Genomic DNA, 19,369 nt, shown 5'->3' with positions numbered 1-19,369 from the left:
AATATCCTTATTGATAATGATTTATATTAACAGCACTTAAGGATTAATGTCATGATGATAAATGATTAACCATCGATAAAGCCGATAGTTATGACGTATATCTGCTATTTTAGGTGTCTTTATTAAGAAGGTCCACATAAAAATAGTAACCATATTTCCGCTATAGTCGTTCTTTTTCTTAGTCATAGTCTCAGTAGTGCTCGAGAGTACCTATACAGCAGATTTACCCCAGTGTGTGTGTGTGTGTGTCTAGTGCAGGATATTTGTTTTCACAGTAATGAGACTGAACCCCGCTTGGTCGGATGGATGTTTGGACTACTCTGTCTCCCTCCATGTACACTCATCTTTTCTGCTGTCTCCCCCTCTGGACTTTCTCTCCCTCCCTCCCCTTCTCTCTCCTAACAGTCGGAGCTGTCATGCATTTGAAATCTTGCAGGTGCTGCCTTTCGGTTTTCCCGGAAAGAGCAGCGACTACAGAGACACAGATACTGTAATTGTCTAACTAGCTCGCTGTCTGAGTGAACTTCTTCTCCGCTGTTGATGCCAGCTCTTTCTGTGATTGTCGGTGCATTACTACATCTATTTGTCTTCTTCTGTTCTAAGCGCCATGCGCCATTGCCATATGGAGCATGTCAGGACGCCGACATGCCGCTGTTCTGCAGGAGGCATGAGCTAACAGTGTGAGCATGCCCTTACTTGGCTAAAGCTCCTGACTCAGACCCATCTTCTTTCCTGGCCACTGCCCTGGCTGTAGACCTGCACTGGCCCCTTGTGTTTATCACTGAGCATTACACCATGTATGTCTGACAGGAGGAAGGTCTGTCTGCCTTTGAGTTATCAAGTTACTGGTGCAGGAATGCAAATACACCTTCTCTGAGGTTTATTGCACAGAAGATTTGCCAAATGAGAATCAAAAGAGTAATGCAAACTTCAAACAGGATTGTGATGTTCTCAAGACTCTCCCCAATTCTTGTCAAGCGTGCATCAGCAAGCGATCGATTTCCTCTCCTTCTCTGCAGCTCCTGCTGCTGCCAGCAGAGGCTTGTTTCATCATACGGAGAGCCTGATCATTCAAAGTGAATCTGTTTTGTTCACATCAAAGTCGATTGATTTGACTCCTCTGTGCTCCTGCTCCTCTTTGCTCTTCTCCTCCCAATAAGAAAACACTTCCTCGAAGCCACTTCCTGAACCGTTTCTGTCCCCCGTCTGCAGCTCACATTCACTTTTATAACTTCCCATTTTCATTTGTGTGTGTGTGCGTGCGTCTGAGTGTGTGTGCAGATCGTATCTCTGTCATTGTGGTGTTGCATACGAAAAAATGTTGGCTAACTCTGACACAGACGCTGCATTTGTAAGACAGTCAGCGTCAAACAGATTCACTGACACTAGTGACATGGCAATATCTGGACTCAGACATGTGGAGGCTCATATTTCGCACCAAAGCCCGCACACGAGAGGCAAGTGGATGAATCCTCTTTCATTTCTCTTTAACTTGTAGCAGATTTGAAGTGATTGTCTTGCACAGTGTGGGTGGTGGAGGGGGTTTTGGATGTGTTGAGGACTGGGGGAGTTGCCCGCAGCTTCAGGAAGCTGAGAGGAAGGGGTTTCCTTGTGCAGATGCTACTTCTCAGTTGTAAAGTGCAAGGAAACACAGGAAGGCAGGTTTATCTTTCACGTCTTAACCCTTAAATGCATCTTCAATAGCTAGTCAACATATCAATGCAGTGAATTAAAACTGTTCTGTAAAGCCATCTTAAAGTAAACTCATTTTCTTTTAACATGGTCTAAAGACAGTGTGCACTATGCTCAAATACCTCCAGTGTTGTCTACACTCATTGCTGGAGATTTAAGATTCTAGGTATCGTGTGCATGTTCATGTTCGATCAGCCACATGAATTCAGTCAAATTCATCATTTCTCTAAGCAGCAGTGACGCAGGGAGCCACAGGTCCCCGCTGCGAGCAGAAACATATTTAAATCATCGAGCAGGAAGGAGGTGAGATCAGTTTGAGAAAAGAGGAAGTGAGAACTCTGAGGGAAGAGAAGTTTCCTGTCACTGCTGTGGCAACGATTACCATCTTGCCCTCCTTATCCCTGTAGTGTGCGTGTGCGTGTGCGTGTGCGTGTGCGTGTGTGCGTGTGCGTGTGCGTGTGCGTGAGTTGTACCTGCAGAGAGTGCATTTGTGTTCTATGCAGCTACATTTTTTTTTTAAATGTTGAGGAAATCTTTAGTGTGCATGTTCTCTGCAACCCATGTTAACTTCTCCCTTCTAACACAACCATCCTCCCCTCCATAGAACCCGTCTCATATCACCTGGATAGAGAGGGAGTTTGCCAATATTAGTGCCAAGGTAAGCTCTGACCACTACTAGCGCAGCTGCTTTGTATCTGGCCCCTCTGCAGCTCCTTCTTGCTAAAACACAAGCTTTATGATGCCTTCACTGACTTCTCTGCATTTTATCCACTTAAGGCTAAAACACATTTTGCTTTTTTTTTTCCTTTACCTCTGCAAATAAAGTCAACCCTTTCCCCAGTGTGGACTGCATTGCAGTGCAATCACATGCTCGTGAAAAGTAGGTCTGCTGACAGCATGATCATGCTGCTGTTTGGTCAAGAGAGAAGTTGACTCATGCGCTGCACTTACAGTGGTGTGAAGTGGCCTATTCTCTCTGGTTACAGATGTATTTACCGTATAAAGAGAGATGGGGGAAATGAAAAAGAGAGAGAGGGCATTTGAGGACTGATGAGTGCTGTTTTAAGAGACAGGATGAGCAGGAAGAGATTTTCCTGTCCATGACAAGGCATGTCCCTCTCATAATAATCTATGTCATCTGCAGATACTTAGTCGTCTGACTCCTCTCCACTGTGTCGAAAGGAGGGAGGATACCTCATTCTCCCTTTTCCTGTAGCTTCATCCTGTTGGATTGTGGGTAAAGGGAAGTGCCATAAATCCTGGTTCTGGAGTCAAACCACAACGATAACACAGAAGTTGCTATTGGCTTATATGGGTTTATTACAGATACATCGGTATCAGCTTATAAAGGCTTAGAACAAATATATCGGTATTGGCTAATATAGGCTTATGACAGCTATATTGGTATCAGCTAATATGGGTTTATGACAGCTATATCGGTATCTGTTTATATAGGCTTATGACAGATATATCAGTATCAGCTAATAAAGGCTTATAACAAACATATCATATCGGATAATATGGGTTTATGACAGCTTTATCGGTATCTGTTAATATAGGCTTATGACAGATATATCGGCATTGGCTAAAATAGGCTTATGATATATATCAGTATTGGCTAATAAGGGTTTATGACAGGTATATCGGTATCGGCAAAAATAGGCTTATGATATATATCAGTATCTGCTAATACAGGCTTATGACAGATATATTGATTGATTGACTGATTGATTGATTGATTGATATATCGGTATTGGCATATATGTGTTGACGTGTCTTACGTGTGCTAATATGAATTTTTTTTTGCATATAATGCAGAAAACAATTATTGGGGTGATTTGTCATGTAGTTTATGAGTAAGAACACATAAGAAATGAAATGGTTGACCATGTCGAAAAATGTTAAATATTTTAAGTGGTTTGTCGAAAAAAACAGCCTTCTTGATACCTTTGCTTTGTCTTATCGATTCACAATCCATGGAGAAATTATCTATTTTCAATCCAGCTATTAAAAACATATTGGCTGCTGTATCGGGAATTTGTGAATTTTTGCTCCCTAAAATTGGTATCTGTATCGGTGTCAAAAATCAAATATCTGTCAGGCTGTAATAATTTTAAACTCATTATTTCCACCTCTCTTTCTTATTTGTGCAGTTTCAATTTCTAACTCTCCCTCTTGGTTGAACACCCTCTCTCTCTCTGTCTCTCTCTCTCTCTCTCTCTCTCTCTCTCTCTCTCTCTCTCTCTCTGTCTCTCTCTCTCTCTCTCTCTCTGTCTCTCTGTCTCTCTCTCTCTCTGTCTCTCTCAACCACAGATGTGTGTGTGTGTGTTTTGGTGTGTGTGACTTGTTGGGTGCAGGACTGTGAGAATAAGCACAGGCTCTTCCTTCCTGCCCGCTTCAGTTCCAGTTCACTTCAGCTGCAGTCGGTCACTGAGGACACACAGGGCGAGGAGAAGCACAGAGTGGGAGGACAGGAGAGATAATGGAAGAGAAGATGAAGATGAAGAGTTGATATAAAGTTACAGCAGAGGGCCCCTGCAGAAAGAATAGATAGATAAAGGACAGAGGCTGAGAGAGATTTTTCCATATTTACCTGCCATCCACAGAACTAATCCTAACATGAGTGCACAGATGAGTTTAAAGTGTGCTTGAGGTAAGAGGAGGTGAGGTGTTTGAGATGATTTATGCGAGGTAGAGCGGTGTTCGCCTTGTTATGGACACAGTTAGGATGATGAAGAGGAAGTTTGAGAAGTGCTGAGATGGAGAAGGACAAGAGAAAGTTTAAGCTGAGCCGCTTTCTGACCATCTACCTGTCCAAAAAGAACAAAGCGTTGACTGCCAGCGCTGCTCACAGTAAAGGCAACAGCTGTGACACTTTACCTGCACAGAGGAACCAGTGGACGGTAAAGAGATTCCTCTTCATCTTGATAACGTTCGAGTAGACTCCAGAGAGCTGTTAGCAGCGTTGTGTTGTTGTTAAAATCAACAAGCTGATAAGTCAGCTTTATTAACGCTGCTGAGTGCAGACTGTCTGATGTTATCGGTGTTTGTGTAGAAACACACGCTGCAGCTGAAGCCTGCGAGTTCAACCTAACTCTGGTTTCCTGTTGTCGAATAAAGTACCGAGCTGCAGTGGCCTGTGGTGGCAGCTGTTTATGATGTATTTCTGAAAGTTGTGTGCAGATCAGACCTTCTTTTGTGTGATTAATAGATCAAGTATTTATTTCAGGATCGGAACTAAAGACTATTTTCAGAAACAGTTAATGTATCTTTGTTTTTATCCATGAATAAATCAAGTAGCTTTATCTTTAAATGTTCAAAGCGTTGTGAAAAAAGAACAATGGCCTTCACAAGTACAATCCAATTATGTTTTCATATTTGTTGTTAATCAGCCGACAGAACAAAACCAAAAGATATTGACTGTCAAAAAGAGAAAAGCAGCGAAGGCTTACACAAGAGAAGAAGAGAAGTATAGAATGTTTTCTGCCTTTTTTAAATGTCTCAATTGATCAAATAATCAATTCTCATTACTGTTGTTGGTTTATTATAATGTCAACCAACTAATTGAGCAACCTTTCAGCTATAATCTAATCCATTTATAATTAAAATAAGGCGAATGCCATCACAAGTTCCCCCTAACCGATTTACTTTAAAGTTGTAATCTCAAAGATCTCAGTTTCCTTCTCTTTGGCGGCACCTATGGCGATAAGCAGTAATTGCGGGAGTACACTTCCCAGATATCCAGACAGTGTTGCGTGTGTGACGTCCACGGTTGGCTGCGGTTGTAACTCTTTATTTTTCTCGCTGACGGTCGCTTTCCTTTTTAGACTGTTTGCCTTCATCTGAGCGTCGAAGTTGTTTCTTTTTCTTTGGATTCTCCCTTATTTTTGAAGTTGTATCTATAGTCATCGATCTCCGCCTACCCTCTCTGGTAGACCAACCACTTCTGGGTGATGGAAAACACGTCACTAACTGGGCGCCGCTTGTGATTTATTCCACAAAAGTCGCCACAGACACCCAGTCTGTGATACTGCAAATGCAAAGGCTTTCATCAGTGGGCCATAGACTCAATCACCATTGTGTTACCTCATTTGGCGATAGACAGTGACTTAACAGACATTTATTTACATGAAAATCTTCGAGATTCTACCTTTAAGCTGCATCCAGTATTTACTGTGAAGTTCAAATTATCAATCCTGCGCTTTATAGCGATAAAGCGCTTTTCTATTCGTTCCACTTAAAGTGCTTTCACTATATGTCAGCATTCACCCTGTCACACGCACATTCACACATAATGGCAGAGGCTGCTATGCGAAGTGCCAAGACGCCCATCAGAAGCTAATCTAATCTTATTGACACACAGATGACTATGCCTTCGACATGTGGTGTCCAGTTGTACGCAGCATGAGCCACATACATTAAATGTTTTGTCTGTTATTAGGCTTGTATGATAAATGTGTGCATTGTATCAGAAGACAAATAGCTGAACAGAAGAGATGTCCTACTTTCCTTTGCGAGTCTGGAAATTTAACTTTGTAAGTCGTCTTGAACCTCCTGGGTAAAAGTGTTGAAAAATAATAGTCCCCCACCAACCACTATGTAAAAACGTCACATGTAAAACTCTGCGTTGGCCTCAGGCATGAAACTCGGGATTAAGAGTACATAAAGTGTTGTTGTTGACACTTTGATGCTCTTCTGCTGGGTGTTGGTTGAGGTTGACACCAGGTCAGCTCAGTGTTAGTGTGGTGGAGTCGTCAGCTGTGCTGGTGCTCCACCCTGTAAAAAACCCAGCGCAGTTCTCTGTAAAGTCTCTTGTGGTTACACAGCAAGTGTCCAAAACACAAAAGTGAACCACTGGAGGCTTTTTTCAATTGTGACGGCTTACTGTCACTTCCTTGTAGTGTTGCATTCACTGTCATTTCCAGAAACTTCACTTAAAACTCTGACGAGTATTACACACGCCACTGCGCTTCCTCTTTCTCAAGTGTTTTATTTTGATATCGTGCTATTCACAGCCGGAGGCAAATAAAACAGCTCTTTTCTAACCTTCACACAGTCCTTAAAAACATTTTATGTCCTCATTTGTTCTGTGAGAACTGACACGTTTATGATACTCTCCCTCTTTTGTTTTCCTCTCCTCAGGACGATGGAGAAATCAAGGAGATCAACATCACTCATGTGGTCAAGGAGGGCTCGGAGAAGGCCGACGCCTCTCAGTTTGAACTGCTCAAAGTTTTGGGACAGGGATCGTTTGGCAAGGTAACACACGCACTCACAACTGCTTTCTCACACTCACTCACTCCCCCTGATCTGATGTAACCGGGTTTTGTGGCGATCTTTAATTCTGCTTGATGCAGGTGTTCCTGGTGCGGAAGGTGACCGCTCCTGATGCCAACCAGCTCTACGCCATGAAGGTCCTCAAGAAGGCCACACTCAAAGGTATAGCAGCCTGTGATGTGCTCGAATGGAGTCGCAGTGGGGCGGTATAAAAGGCTGGCTTAGTGGTCAGAAAGTGTCTGCATAACCCAAAAGCTTTCCTTACCCCAACTTTGTAAATCTGTCCTTGAATGCACCATTGGATGCAGAAGATTTACAGCTGATCTGATAGAGGAGAGCAGACGAAATGACACGTTTCCAAGCGCGCTGGAAGTCAGTCATAACTGGAGGTGCTCAGAGGAGATGTTGCAGAATGTTTTTTATATTTTTGAATCAACTGAAATATCAAAGAATATTTATATCTTATACAAATCGACAGCATTTTATACTGAGTTTTCAAGCATTTTTTACTCTGCAATATATCGAACTTGAACATGTATCAAAGCACTCACAAAAAAAACAAAAAAAAACAGCAGAAGGAGAGAAGATGAGGGAGCGATACAAAGAGTTTACACAGATGTTGTTCCTCATACAGTAACAATAAATAGTTCAGCGCAGCGCAGTGGGGATATGTCATTTCATACAGGAGACGAGTGACACGCAGACCGATGCAAATTCAGACGAGGTTGAAGCCTATTCATTCTGTCACTGGAAGTCAGAAGTCTTCAGTGAAGCTGCACGCTTCCCTGATAAACTGAATAAAATTAGGGCAAGATGATCTCCTCTCTTTAGCTCCTCATGAGACCCCCCTCTCTTCTTCTCCGCTGAGTTTTAAAATACTAAATGAACTACCAAACGTCAACATTTGAAAGTTTAGTTAACTCTCCTTTACTGTGTTGTTCACCGCCATAACCACGTCACACATCCTGTTGTACAGAGTCGGTGTAAAGCTGCAGTGATTAAACTCACTGCTGCTCTGTCTGATCAGCATCCCCGAGTCTTTTCTTATGGTCAGTTTAAAAAACGCTAAACTCTCTGAAACGCATAAATGTCGCTTAACTCTGCAGGAATTATTGTAAACTATTTAGATGCTATGGACACATTGCTGCAGCACCCTCAGCACCGTGCTTCCCGCGCCCATGCATGTCGCCTTATCTTTCAAAGAATTGTTGAGGGTTTTACGCTTTAGAGTTGAAACGATAAGTTAACAAACTAATCTGCAACACGTTTTTGACAATCAAACACACAGTTTCTTTCAGCTTCTTAAATGCAATGGCTCGTTTGTTGGTGCAGTGATCTGTGTAGTGAGACAGAAAGCTTTCTCTTTTGGCTTTTGTGGTAGTTTTATTATTTGCTTTCAAGTGGCATGTACCCTCAGTTTCATGTGAGAGGGTGTATGCCTTTCCTGTAAGTCACAGGCAACTACCTTCTGTGGGAGCATGTGAGCCCACCCAGGCCTTTGGTGGTGGTGGAGGGGGGGTAACTTTTGTACCAGTGCCATTCTTTTGATAAATCTCACAGTATCAGAAGCGTTACCTTTGTCTTTGGTGCAGATGTACAGATAAAGTTTGCATTCGGTATTGGTTTGCATAAGCATTGAGCATGCTGCAGAATAGAGACAAACACTGTGTACATTAAAGTTTTCAACATATACACTAAACTCTGCTCTTATTGTCTCATCAGTGAGAGACCGTGTGAGAACCAAGATGGAGAGAGACATCCTGGCCGACGTCAACCACCCGTTTGTTGTCAAACTGCACTATGGTGAGCCAGCCCGAAGCTTCACTTCTCTTTACTTTCCAAACCTACAACACTCTCGTTGGATCTACCGACTTCTTTCCAGTCTTATCGCTTCCTCTTGTCGTGTTTCTTAAATTAGCTGTTGAATCATGCCTGATTGAACGTGTGTGTATTTGCAGCATTCCAGACTGAAGGGAAACTCTACTTGATCCTGGACTTCCTCAGAGGCGGAGATCTCTTCACGAGGCTCTCCAAAGAGGTGAGAGTGATTCATTTCATTTTTATGTTTTTCTGACCTACAGCCTGAGTAGAATTCATTTAATTGCTCTCCATTGTCTTCCATTGAAGTTATTTTTTCCTCATTGTTTCCTTGCCCTGTCTCGTGCCTCCCAGGTGATGTTCACAGAAGAGGATGTGAAGTTTTATCTAGCAGAGCTAGCACTGGGACTGGACCACCTCCACAGCCTGGGCATCATTTACAGGGACCTCAAGCCTGAAAAGTAAGAAGAAACGGACACACAGAAACATATACAAAAACATGCAATTTGATGAAGCATGCTTCTTGGGTCCAAAAGCATCTAATTGGCATCACAGAAGCTAGCAAATAATTTTAGACAGCACCAGTAATTAGTAAGGACATTTCTCAAACTCTTACTAAGACATGTACATATGATCCTGTACAGAAAAGCTCTGTGAAGAAACTTTTATTTATCTAATAAATAATGGAAAATATAAGAGCCTTGATACGGAAGCCCTTAGCCGACATGCATCCATACATGTTATTTCCTCTGTTTTCCCGTAATAATGAGTTAATTTCAGCTGGTTTCTTGAGATTTCGACTTATGTTTCGTTATCTCAAAAATACAAAGCATGTTTTCTCGTGATAACGGATTAATGTGGCCCATCGTCTCGAGATAACAAAGCTCGTTTTCTTAAGACAACTGGATAATTTTCCGGCGATCTAGAACAAGGGTTCCCATCCTTTCTGACTACGAGGACCAGACAATAGCAATAATATTTTTGACGGACGGACGGGGGTTCGACATGCATGCGCATAAATCACGGTCACACGCACGGAAATACACACAGATCGTATCTGTATTTATTCAGTGAGGAGTATTCATCTAAGTTTTTTACAAATATGGGACGAGTCGATGAGAGGGACGGCGCGATCCATATGATCCACACTGTGATCCTAGCAGCTTATCTCCAGCAGTGAGCAGTTTATAATCAGCGTAGTGACTGATCTGTGTGTTTCTCAGGGTCTGCCCCCTTCGTCTCCACAGGCCGTCGTATGCCCATATGTTCATATATTTCACTGATAAATACAGAGCTTCAGAGGAGCATCAGGCTTCTTGATCAAAGTTTCATGGGATGTGAAGCAAGGGTTGCCAGGGCCGCGGTTTTTCCAGCTGAATCCGGCGACTTTTGAAGTGTCTTTAGATGCACGAGGCCCTGTGTGGTTGCACACTTCACACAGCCCATTCGACGGTTCTGACTCCGCGAATGTCTGGAATGTCACAGACACCTATTGGGTTTCGCGGCCCGGTGCTAAACAACCTACGGCTCGGTACCGGTCCACGGACTGGGGGTTGGGAACCCCTGATCTAGAAAACAAACCGTCTGGTCACTGTGATATTACAGACTACCACATGTCATGCTGCCATTGCCCACACTAATGAGGAAAGTTAAGCTTATTTCTATGTACGTTTTGTGCCTTTGCAACTCTGGGGATATGAGTTATGATTATCTGACGTGACAGCGGTGCTGTGTTGTTATCTCGTGATAAACAAGTCGAGATCTCGAGAAAACAGCTGGAAATGACTGTACGGGAAAACGGAGTAAATAAAATGTATGGATGCTTGTCCGCTTAGGGCTTCCGTACCTGGACAAACTGTGTTCTTTTGTTCCTTGGTGCCTTCACCAGTATTATAAATGAGTCTGTTATATTGTACTTTTAAGGCTCTCAGTGGGATTTTTAGTTTGCACTTTAAACATTTAGAGTTATCTTTCCTCACCGTACTGTTGTGTTTCCCTGAAGGCCTCACAAACTATGTGAAGCTGCCTCGTTAAACATTTGCAGAGCTGTTTAATGTCCTGTACTGCATATACCAGCTGTTCTTCCTGTTCTCCATTTTAATTGCTACTTTTAATGTGATGTTATTACCATTAGTTCTTAATATTTATTCCCAAACCTCTGCAGTTCGTGGGGGATACAAACCCACTACATAGATTAATGCTAAAACAGTGCTGCTAGTGTGCCGCGAAGGTTATTAGCATATTGTGATAACACAGACTCAAGCAGAGCGATGCTGCCACAGAGAAAGTGGAGTTTAGTTTATATTGGTACCAGTATGTGCAGTGTATGATGAAGAAGTAACATTTGATACTGTTTTTTATAGCATTCTCCTGGATGAGGAGGGACACATTAAACTCACAGGTGAGTCTCCTGCTCCCACACACACACACTTTTCTCTCCTCTACCTTGTGACCTTCATTACTCACGCTGGGGACGCTGCGTTATCTCACTGACTCCAGATATCTGCATATGCGCCTTTACATGTTTCTTATGTTAATTACTACACTCTATCTTTGCTGTCTATCTCTATTATCACCCTTAATCACAGCTATTTATTACCCCCCGGGGTCCTGCCACCACTGAACCAAAGGTGACTTTATGAGATTATAGAGAGGAGATGTAATAAGTCACAGTGATAAAGCTTTAAGGGGACATACGCTGACACAGATATAGGTCTGCAGCTTTAACACTGCAAATTAATATGGATATTTTAAGGTTCAAATCTACTTAAAACAACTTGAAACCTAAAAATATGTGACAAAATTATTAATCATCCAGAATAGCAGAGTAAAGTAGCACACTAAAGTAGGATGATGCTGGGTGTGAATGCGCTGACGGTGTCCTTTGCTGTGTGTTCCAGACTTCGGCTTGTGTAAAGAAGCCATCGATCATGAGAAGAAAGCGTACTCCTTCTGTGGTACCGTGGAGTACATGGCACCAGAGGTGGTGAACAGGCAGGGGCACACCCACAGCGCCGACTGGTGGTCATTTGGAGTATTAATGGTAAGCTTTAAAGGAATCAAGTGTTATACATTGAAGCCAGTAACAAATGCAGTTCATAGAGATGATGATTTGTATGTTGTGTTCCCCAGTTTGAGATGTTGACTGGATCGCTGCCGTTTCAAGGGAAGGACCGCAAAGAAACCATGAACCTGATTCTGAAGTGAGTGCTCTTTAGGTGGAAGAACAAATAGTTCTGTAAAATACATCTCTGATAGCAGGTGAAATAATGAGCGCTCTTTCTGCAGGGCGCGACTGGGAATGCCTCAGTTCCTGAGTGCAGAGGCCCAGTCTCTGCTCAGGGCTCTGTTCAAGAGGAACCCGTCCAACAGACTGGGTGAGCATCAACCCAGGAACATGTCTAAGCACAAGACGCTCATTTATATAAAGCAGGGTAAAGCCAAGCCATGCGGCTCATCATATATGTGTTTATTACAGGATCGTGTGCTGATGGTGCAGAGGAGATCAAACGGCATGGTTTCTTCTCCACCATAGACTGGAATGTGAGTTTCTGACATTAGAGGATCTTTAAATGTTTAATTTGGAGCAGCCATCAATCGGGTTATTTTGGGACGACAAAAGCTACAAAGCTTTCAACTACACCACGTGATTAAAATCAATTCATTCCTACAGAAACTCTTCAGACGAGAAGTAAAGCCTCCGTTCAGACCCGCCGTGGCGCGTCCCGATGACACCTTCTACTTCGACTCTGAGTTCACCTCCCGCACACCTAAAGGTCAGAGATCAAACCTCTCTGTTCCTCCTGTGCTGTGCTGTTAGTTTAACCCATTTCCTCCTGACAGCACTTCAGTGGAAGTATTTTATTTTTCCTCTCTCCGCTTAAAAATAAATCAGTGCAGGATGCCAGCTGTCTAAAGGAGACACAGCTGCGATTACAGCATCATTAAGATGCATAAATCTCACTTTTTTCAATACTTTGACTGTCCGCTTTATTTCACAGACTCCCCTGGCGTGCCGCCAAGTGCCGGAGCTCACCAGCTCTTCAGAGGCTTCAGCTTCATTGCGTCGACTCTGTTGGATGAGGAGGGTTCAGTGGAGCCGATCAAGCCCCCGCCGCACCCGGTGGTCCAGGTCAGGAGAGCAGTTTCTTCTATGTGTTTCCTTTTCTTTCTTTCATCCTGATCCAGTGTTAAAGTCGTCAACCCAGCTGTAGCTTTTGTCTATTTAAGGATATCTGATGTATTATTAAATACAGCAGTGTAAATCTTCACAAAGGTCATATTTCAGTATGTCACTTTGCTCTGTTAAGCGCATGGTTACAATGAGGGACAAAAAAGTTCCTAAATATAGATTCACCTCCGTCCCAAAACCCACCGCACTCCATCTTCCTGATTAGTGCTGTCAGTCCTCCACACCTTCGCTCACATCCTCAATCCCCACCTCTCCCTCTGCAGCAATTACACGGGAAGAACCTGCTGTTCAGCGACGGCTACGTACTGAAGGAAGACATCGGAATGGGCTCCTTCTCTGTCTGTAAACGATGTGTCCACAAAACCACCAACACAGAATACGCTGTCAAGGTACGATGATTGCAAAACGCATTAGAAAGAGTCCTTTGACATGCAGCATACATACCTCGAAAGTCAAAAGCCCAACCTTGTTTATAAGGGAAAACTAAATAAGAATCTTTACTTATTGATTCTGAATTTGAAAAAGAGAAATCTGCTCAAACATGAGCTTCCTGTCGCTGCTGTTTTTGTGATTGACAGATGATTGACAAGACCAGCACAGACCCCTCTGAGGAGATTGAAATCCTGCTTCGATACGGACAGCACCCAAACATCATCACCCTGAAGGATGTGAGTATAAAAACACACTTAATGTGTATCACACTGTTACTTTGACGATATGATGATTTGAGGATATGTGTGCGTTTCTGTGTCAGGTGTACGACAACAGTAAGCAGGTGTTCCTGGTGACGGAGCTGATGCGCGGAGGAGAGCTGCTGGATCGGATCCTCAAGCAGAAGGTTTTCTCGGAGAGAGAGGCCAGCGCTGTGCTTCACACCATCACCAAGACTGTAGAGTACCTGCACTCACAGGGGGTGAGCACACACACAAATACATCACACAAACTCTAAGGAGGGAATTCACTATGAATGAATTGATGCCGCTGATAGCTCAATAAATTGCGCATCATTTGCACCCGCTATCTGCTCCGTCTCAAGGTCCGATTCACAAAGCAAGTTGCACTGATGATATTTGAGCGCAAACACGCCCATAAAGTTTCGCAGATCAGTTTGCTCTTGTTTAGTGTCTGATTGTGAAGAGCTGTCCGCACCTCCACTCTCTGCTGCGCGGTGCTGCGCCCTCAGGCATCAGTTGAGCGCACACTGACGGATCTCAATTCCATGCACTGATTGATGATGAGCAGGGAGAGGAGGAGGCAGCTCTTTTAACAGTGTATTGTAAAGTCCAGACTCAAGAGGTGTTTACTAGTTTCACTGTCTGTAACGCAACTTCATTTTTTTAAACAAGTGTGCATCAGCAGCTCGTCCAGATAATAATCCCTGCCCTGGGTAACGGCTCCAGACCGTCTCCACACATGTGGGCAAAGTGTGCCTGTGTGGACTGATTGGTCTCCCGATTATAATAATAATGGCAAAATATTATTAACAGATTGTCGTCATGATCACTGAAAACTCATGTGACAGCCCTTATAATACTGGGCCGCAGTTACCACCAGCTCTCTGCAGGCGGTAATATTTTCACTCTAACTGCACGGTGCTGTGAGCGCTGGTGTTTGTGAATTAGGTGCTTTTTGCCACGAGGCTCAAGGGGGCCAATTTTTCCCTGAATGTTTGCATAATGACTCATTTAAATACACGCAAACAGCAACGGACGGCTGCTCTGCGGCGCACTTTGGGGTGCATTCAACCCTTTGCGTGCACTTCGAGAATGAGGCGGAGTCTTTCTGTGTCATTTGCACAGGTTTAGCAGGCGCAATAGCTGCGCAATCCCTTCATGAATTCCCCCCTCAGTGTCTCTAATCCTGTCTGTTTATGGATTAAAGGCATGGTTTAAACTGAATTTAAAGGAGGAGAGCCAAATTTTATATGCTACTATTGAAACTTACTGTTTAAAAACAACCTTTACAAACTTTAGATGATACCACTAATGTGGCACAGATAGCCTTGCTCTGCATAGCATGAGGCTGCATGTGATCAATTCACGAAAACTGATTCAACGACTTCAATAACTTTTTTGTACACAGAACAAAATGTATTTATAAAAAGCATCCTCCGTTTTTAAGGAAAGTCTTTTTACTGTTTAAGTAAAAAATAAAAAATCACCTGTTATAACTTTCTTCTGTCGTCCTGCAGGTGGTGCACAGAGACCTGAAGCCTAGCAACATCCTCTACGTTGACGAGTCAGGGAATCCAGATTCCATCAGGATCTGTGACTTTGGCTTCGCTAAGCAACTGCGTGCCAACAACGGCCTGCTGATGACCCCATGCTACACCGCTAACTTTGTCGCTCCTGAGGTGAGCCGAGTCACTCTTTAGTGTCAAATTTAAAGGAACAGGATTTGAAGGAGCTGTGCATAAATAGATTAGAATTAAATGTGTTCCCCTCCTGTGCTCCTTTACAGGTGTTGAAGCGTCAGGGCTACGATGAAGGATGCGACATCTGGAGTCTGGGAGTCCTGCTGTACACCATGCTGGCCGGGTGAGTACCAACACATTTCAGATTATAAGATTTATCTTTCTCACTGCCCTCCATACTCACTCTCTTTTCTTTCTTCTCCAGTTTTACTCCATTTGCCAACGGACCTGAGGACACCCCGAATGAGATCCTGAACAGGATAGGAAACGGTCACTTCAGTCTGACTAGTGGAAACTGGGACACTGTGTCTGATGCTGCCAAGGTAGAGACACAAACTGACTGATTGCTCCATGCTCATGTTCCTCAGAGATAACACAAGTCTTCCTCTGTCCCAATATTAGTTTAACTTTTATTGTGGCCTCTTTCTAGGACCTTGTGTCCAAGATGCTTCATGTGGACCCCCATCAGAGACTGACGGCTAAGCAGGTCCTCAAACATACCTGGATCGTGCAGAGAGAAAAACTACCCAACAGCCAGCTCCCACACCACGACCCCAAACTGGTCAAGGTAACAGAGCAGTCTCTTAAAATGTTATCACTAAAATTACTTTATTAGAATATGTCTGTCTGAGCTGTTTATGTGGAGTACCTCTAAATACTGAGTCCAGATTTTATTGTCCTACATGTTACAGTTACACAGCGTCAGAGTTAAAGTACTAACGGTGTAGTTTTTGTCGACTAATAGAGCAGTAAAGCAATGTTTTTATGAGTTGGTCACTGTCATGTTAGTATTGTGCATGCGCAAGTGCCCAGACACTAAACAATATGTCAACAAATTATATAAAATATTTAAAACATAAATAATTAAATAAGAAGGAATTTAACTTATTTGGTAGACCTTAAAGTTGCACCCAATGCGTTTTGGGTAACTAAATGTAAAATGTAAACATGACTGCATGTGTATAAAAAAACTTCATTTACCGTAAAATCCAGAATATAAGTCGCACCGGAATGTGAGAGTCTGTTTTAGGGGGTATCCCAGAGGAAAAAAGGTTTTCTATAGTTATTTGTTAATAAAAATGTGTATTCAAGTTATTTTAACACATTTACTTTCATTTAAAACACACTCAAAAGACACACAAATTAAAGCCTACCATCCTACCAGCTCGCCATGTCGAGTTTGCAATCCTGCTAGCTACCGGTGCTGTGGTTGAGCTCAGCCTACCGTAACGTTGATTGTTGTGAGGGTGGCGGCTGCACTGGCGATCATGACGGCGCATGTCCGTGACGAAGCTTTAGCTAGATTATAGCGCCATCGTCTGGTGAAAATGCCGTAACACAATAACAAACTTTTCTCCGCATTTTATACATTGTATGTTGGTTGCACCGGTATGTAGGACGCAGCCCCCTTTTTAGATGAAAAGAATTGTATTAAAAGTGCATCTTATATGCCGAATTTTACGGCAGATCACTGGGCTTCACTCGTTTTAAAAAGTGGCAAACTATGTTAAAATACTTTATGAAGATATGTCATAAAATGTTTCTACAACATAAATGATTTTAGCACAGCTAATATCATGTGACAGCTTAAACTCAATTTATCTCAAACATATAGCAGAAATATGTTCAGCAGCGTTTAAACAATGTTACAATGCTATATATAACAACCTGTTAAAGTATGAGTTAAGCTGTGTCATTTCACATTAGCTGTGCTAAGTCAGTAAACAGCAAAAGTAATTACTTTTAATTCCACCTGTCAGACGTTGTTGACACTAAGTTTTTTAAAATGCATCACAAAATATGTCATACAAAAGCACAATGGAGTAAATTAAGAACTGGAGTTTAATCATTCTATAATTAACCCACAGCTCAATATAAAAAGCACCTCAGCTTGTCTGGAAATTGCTGTAATTACTGTTAAATGGCTTCAGACCTGTATTTTGGATAGTTGGTTATTAAAGCTGTAATGACCTAAGTGCTGTTTATTTACAGGGTGCGATGGCGGCCACCTACTCTGCCCTGAAAAACTCCCAACCGACTCCAGAACTCAAACCCATCGAGAGCTCCTTCTTAGCCCAGCGGCGGGTCAAGAAGCTCCCCTCCACCTCCCTGTAGAGACTCAAAAACAGCCAATCAGCTCACTGGAGACTGACCAACACCGCACCTCCTGGCTCCAACCACCAAGTCAGCTTGCATCGAGGACTCAGCGTCCACCCGCCTCTACCAGCCAAGGAACACTGACTGTGGTCCTGCCCCCATCTCGTGACATCACTCATCCCGCTCTCGCTATCATCCTCCCTGTTCGGGTTTATCAGATGCGTTAGCCAATCTTTGGACTAGCAAATGATCGTGAGAATAGATGGGGGCGTTTAGGGCAAAATAAAAGTGTGCAGGTTGTTGGCAGACGTGTAAGTGCTTGTGTGTGTGAATGTGTGTGTGAGTGCATGACCTGCCTCAAGAGTCGATGCAGCCATGTTTTTTCGATTGTGACAATGACATCATTCTCTCCTCATCACTGCTGTAATCGGTTGTCATTCAGCTTGCTGCACGCTTGTCTGTCTGCCTGTTTCGTTGTGTTTGTCTTCTTTTTGTAAAGTTGATGAGCTTTATATTACCGGTTGTGCTGCCAAATCAAACTGTGCCGACAGCACGAGACCACAGTACTGTCCAACTGCTGTTCAATGTTTTTGAAAGAGCATTATTAATATGAAACATTTCTGCCATAAATGCCTCTTTGGCTTGGTACAGCCAGAACAAGTGGATTCTGGGAAATGTCAATGCTGATGTTTTGGGTAATGTCGATCTATTCTTGTTTTTGTTCCACAAAGAGTGTATGTGTGTGCGTATGTGCGTCAGTTGCATGACTTGCAGTGTGTGTAGTGTCTTGCGGGATGCTGCAGGGTCATGTGCATGGTCCGGTGACGTGATGATGTCATGTGGCTTCCTCGTTTCTCTCCCTCTTCTCTGCTCAACCTGCTGGCAAACATTTTGAGATGTCTAATTTTTTTATTACTACAAAAACTAGTAAAATCGGTGGCTTTCTGTGAAAGAAAACTTGCCCAAAGGAACAATGTGGCATGTTAAAAAAAAAATCTATATTTGCTTTGTTTTCTTGTTTTTCACTGTGTTTCTTTGATCATGCATATTGAATGCTGTTTCCTGTGTTGGCTGCTTTTGTTGTTGACTGTTTTGTTTTTTTCTTTTTGTCCAAAGAAAGTGGTGATTAAAAGTAGTTAAAGATACGCTGAGCACATCACAGTCTGTGAACTCGATGCCGTACAGGTCTTTCCTTCTGCTGTAAAATATCAAAGAGCGGAAAGGCTGATGTTTTCTTTATTTGAGCACTCCAACACAGCCTCCCTTAAAAACGCCTTCAAATCACACCTGCCCTCCGAATATTTTATGTTTAACTCTGTCATCCGTGATATTTGACTTTCCATTGACTGGCCTCATAGGGTGGGTCCTGTTTTCAGCTCTGTGCCTGGGCCTACAAGTGAGGCAGAATGTCTCCGTGGATAAAACATGAGAACCAAACGGTGTGAGTGGAAGGGAAGACCTGTGTGGACGAACAATCAATGAACCAGCTGTCTTACCTCAAAAGGGATCAAAGTGATATTATAATTCTTGTTTGGTGGAAAAAATTCCTTCCTTTGACTAAATTTATGGTAAGATGTTATTGTATGATAAAGATGAAGATTTTTATATCTTACAAATATTAAAAATTCAGTTGCTACGACAACCTGTCTCTCTCTGATTCTGTTTCAGTTACGCTTGAAAGGGGCATGCCAGTCTGCTAGTTAGCTTCTGTTCATCAGATTCTCCCTCCTTGTGTGTGAACGTCCTCATCCTTCAAACTCCATCATCTATGCATGTTACACAAGGCTTTATGTATAGCCTTGCTAGCATAGCGATGCTTTGGACTTAATGTCATTATGCAAACATGCCTACAGCGATAACGCTAGCATGTAGATGTTTAG

General features: G+C 42.8%; 1 protein-coding gene across 3 annotated transcripts in view; it reads left to right on the top strand.

Annotated features, from left to right (window-relative positions):
- Positions 1 to 19,123, top strand: part of rps6ka1 (ribosomal protein S6 kinase a, polypeptide 1) — a 54,395-nt gene extending 35,272 nt beyond the window's left edge. Inside the window, exons 1-22 of one of the 3 annotated variants that reach the window (XM_069662527.1) lie at positions 1,381 to 1,457; positions 2,297 to 2,350; positions 6,835 to 6,951; positions 7,050 to 7,131; positions 8,692 to 8,772; positions 8,928 to 9,007; positions 9,142 to 9,248; positions 11,151 to 11,188; positions 11,688 to 11,830; positions 11,920 to 11,990; positions 12,076 to 12,164; positions 12,266 to 12,330; positions 12,461 to 12,563; positions 12,789 to 12,919; positions 13,243 to 13,368; positions 13,558 to 13,647; positions 13,734 to 13,892; positions 15,171 to 15,332; positions 15,440 to 15,516; positions 15,598 to 15,715; positions 15,823 to 15,960; positions 17,385 to 19,123. In XM_069662527.1, coding sequence (XP_069518628.1) covers positions 1,416 to 1,457; positions 2,297 to 2,350; positions 6,835 to 6,951; positions 7,050 to 7,131; positions 8,692 to 8,772; positions 8,928 to 9,007; positions 9,142 to 9,248; positions 11,151 to 11,188; positions 11,688 to 11,830; positions 11,920 to 11,990; positions 12,076 to 12,164; positions 12,266 to 12,330; positions 12,461 to 12,563; positions 12,789 to 12,919; positions 13,243 to 13,368; positions 13,558 to 13,647; positions 13,734 to 13,892; positions 15,171 to 15,332; positions 15,440 to 15,516; positions 15,598 to 15,715; positions 15,823 to 15,960; positions 17,385 to 17,507 — 2,196 coding nt within the window. In that variant the 5' untranslated portion in view covers positions 1,381 to 1,415 and the 3' untranslated portion in view covers positions 17,508 to 19,123. Of the gene's footprint in view, positions 1 to 1,380; positions 1,458 to 2,296; positions 2,351 to 4,104; positions 4,596 to 6,834; positions 6,952 to 7,049; positions 7,132 to 8,691; positions 8,773 to 8,927; positions 9,008 to 9,141; positions 9,249 to 11,150; positions 11,189 to 11,687; positions 11,831 to 11,919; positions 11,991 to 12,075; positions 12,165 to 12,265; positions 12,331 to 12,460; positions 12,564 to 12,788; positions 12,920 to 13,242; positions 13,369 to 13,557; positions 13,648 to 13,733; positions 13,893 to 15,170; positions 15,333 to 15,439; positions 15,517 to 15,597; positions 15,716 to 15,822; positions 15,961 to 17,384 lie in introns of those variants that run through there. The other 2 variants (XM_069662525.1, XM_069662526.1) reach the window with 2 other exon arrangements.
- The last annotated feature ends 246 nt before the right edge of the window (positions 19,124 to 19,369 follow it).

Source organism: Semicossyphus pulcher, unplaced genomic scaffold (genome assembly GCF_022749685.1).
Source record: "Semicossyphus pulcher isolate SPU_LCO1_2020_fin unplaced genomic scaffold, fSemPul1.0.p SCAF_14, whole genome shotgun sequence".
Lineage (NCBI taxonomy): Eukaryota > Metazoa > Chordata > Actinopteri > Labriformes > Labridae > Semicossyphus > Semicossyphus pulcher.
The sequence above is the reverse complement of the archived record's forward strand: the minus strand, read 5'-3'. Positions and strand labels throughout refer to the sequence as shown.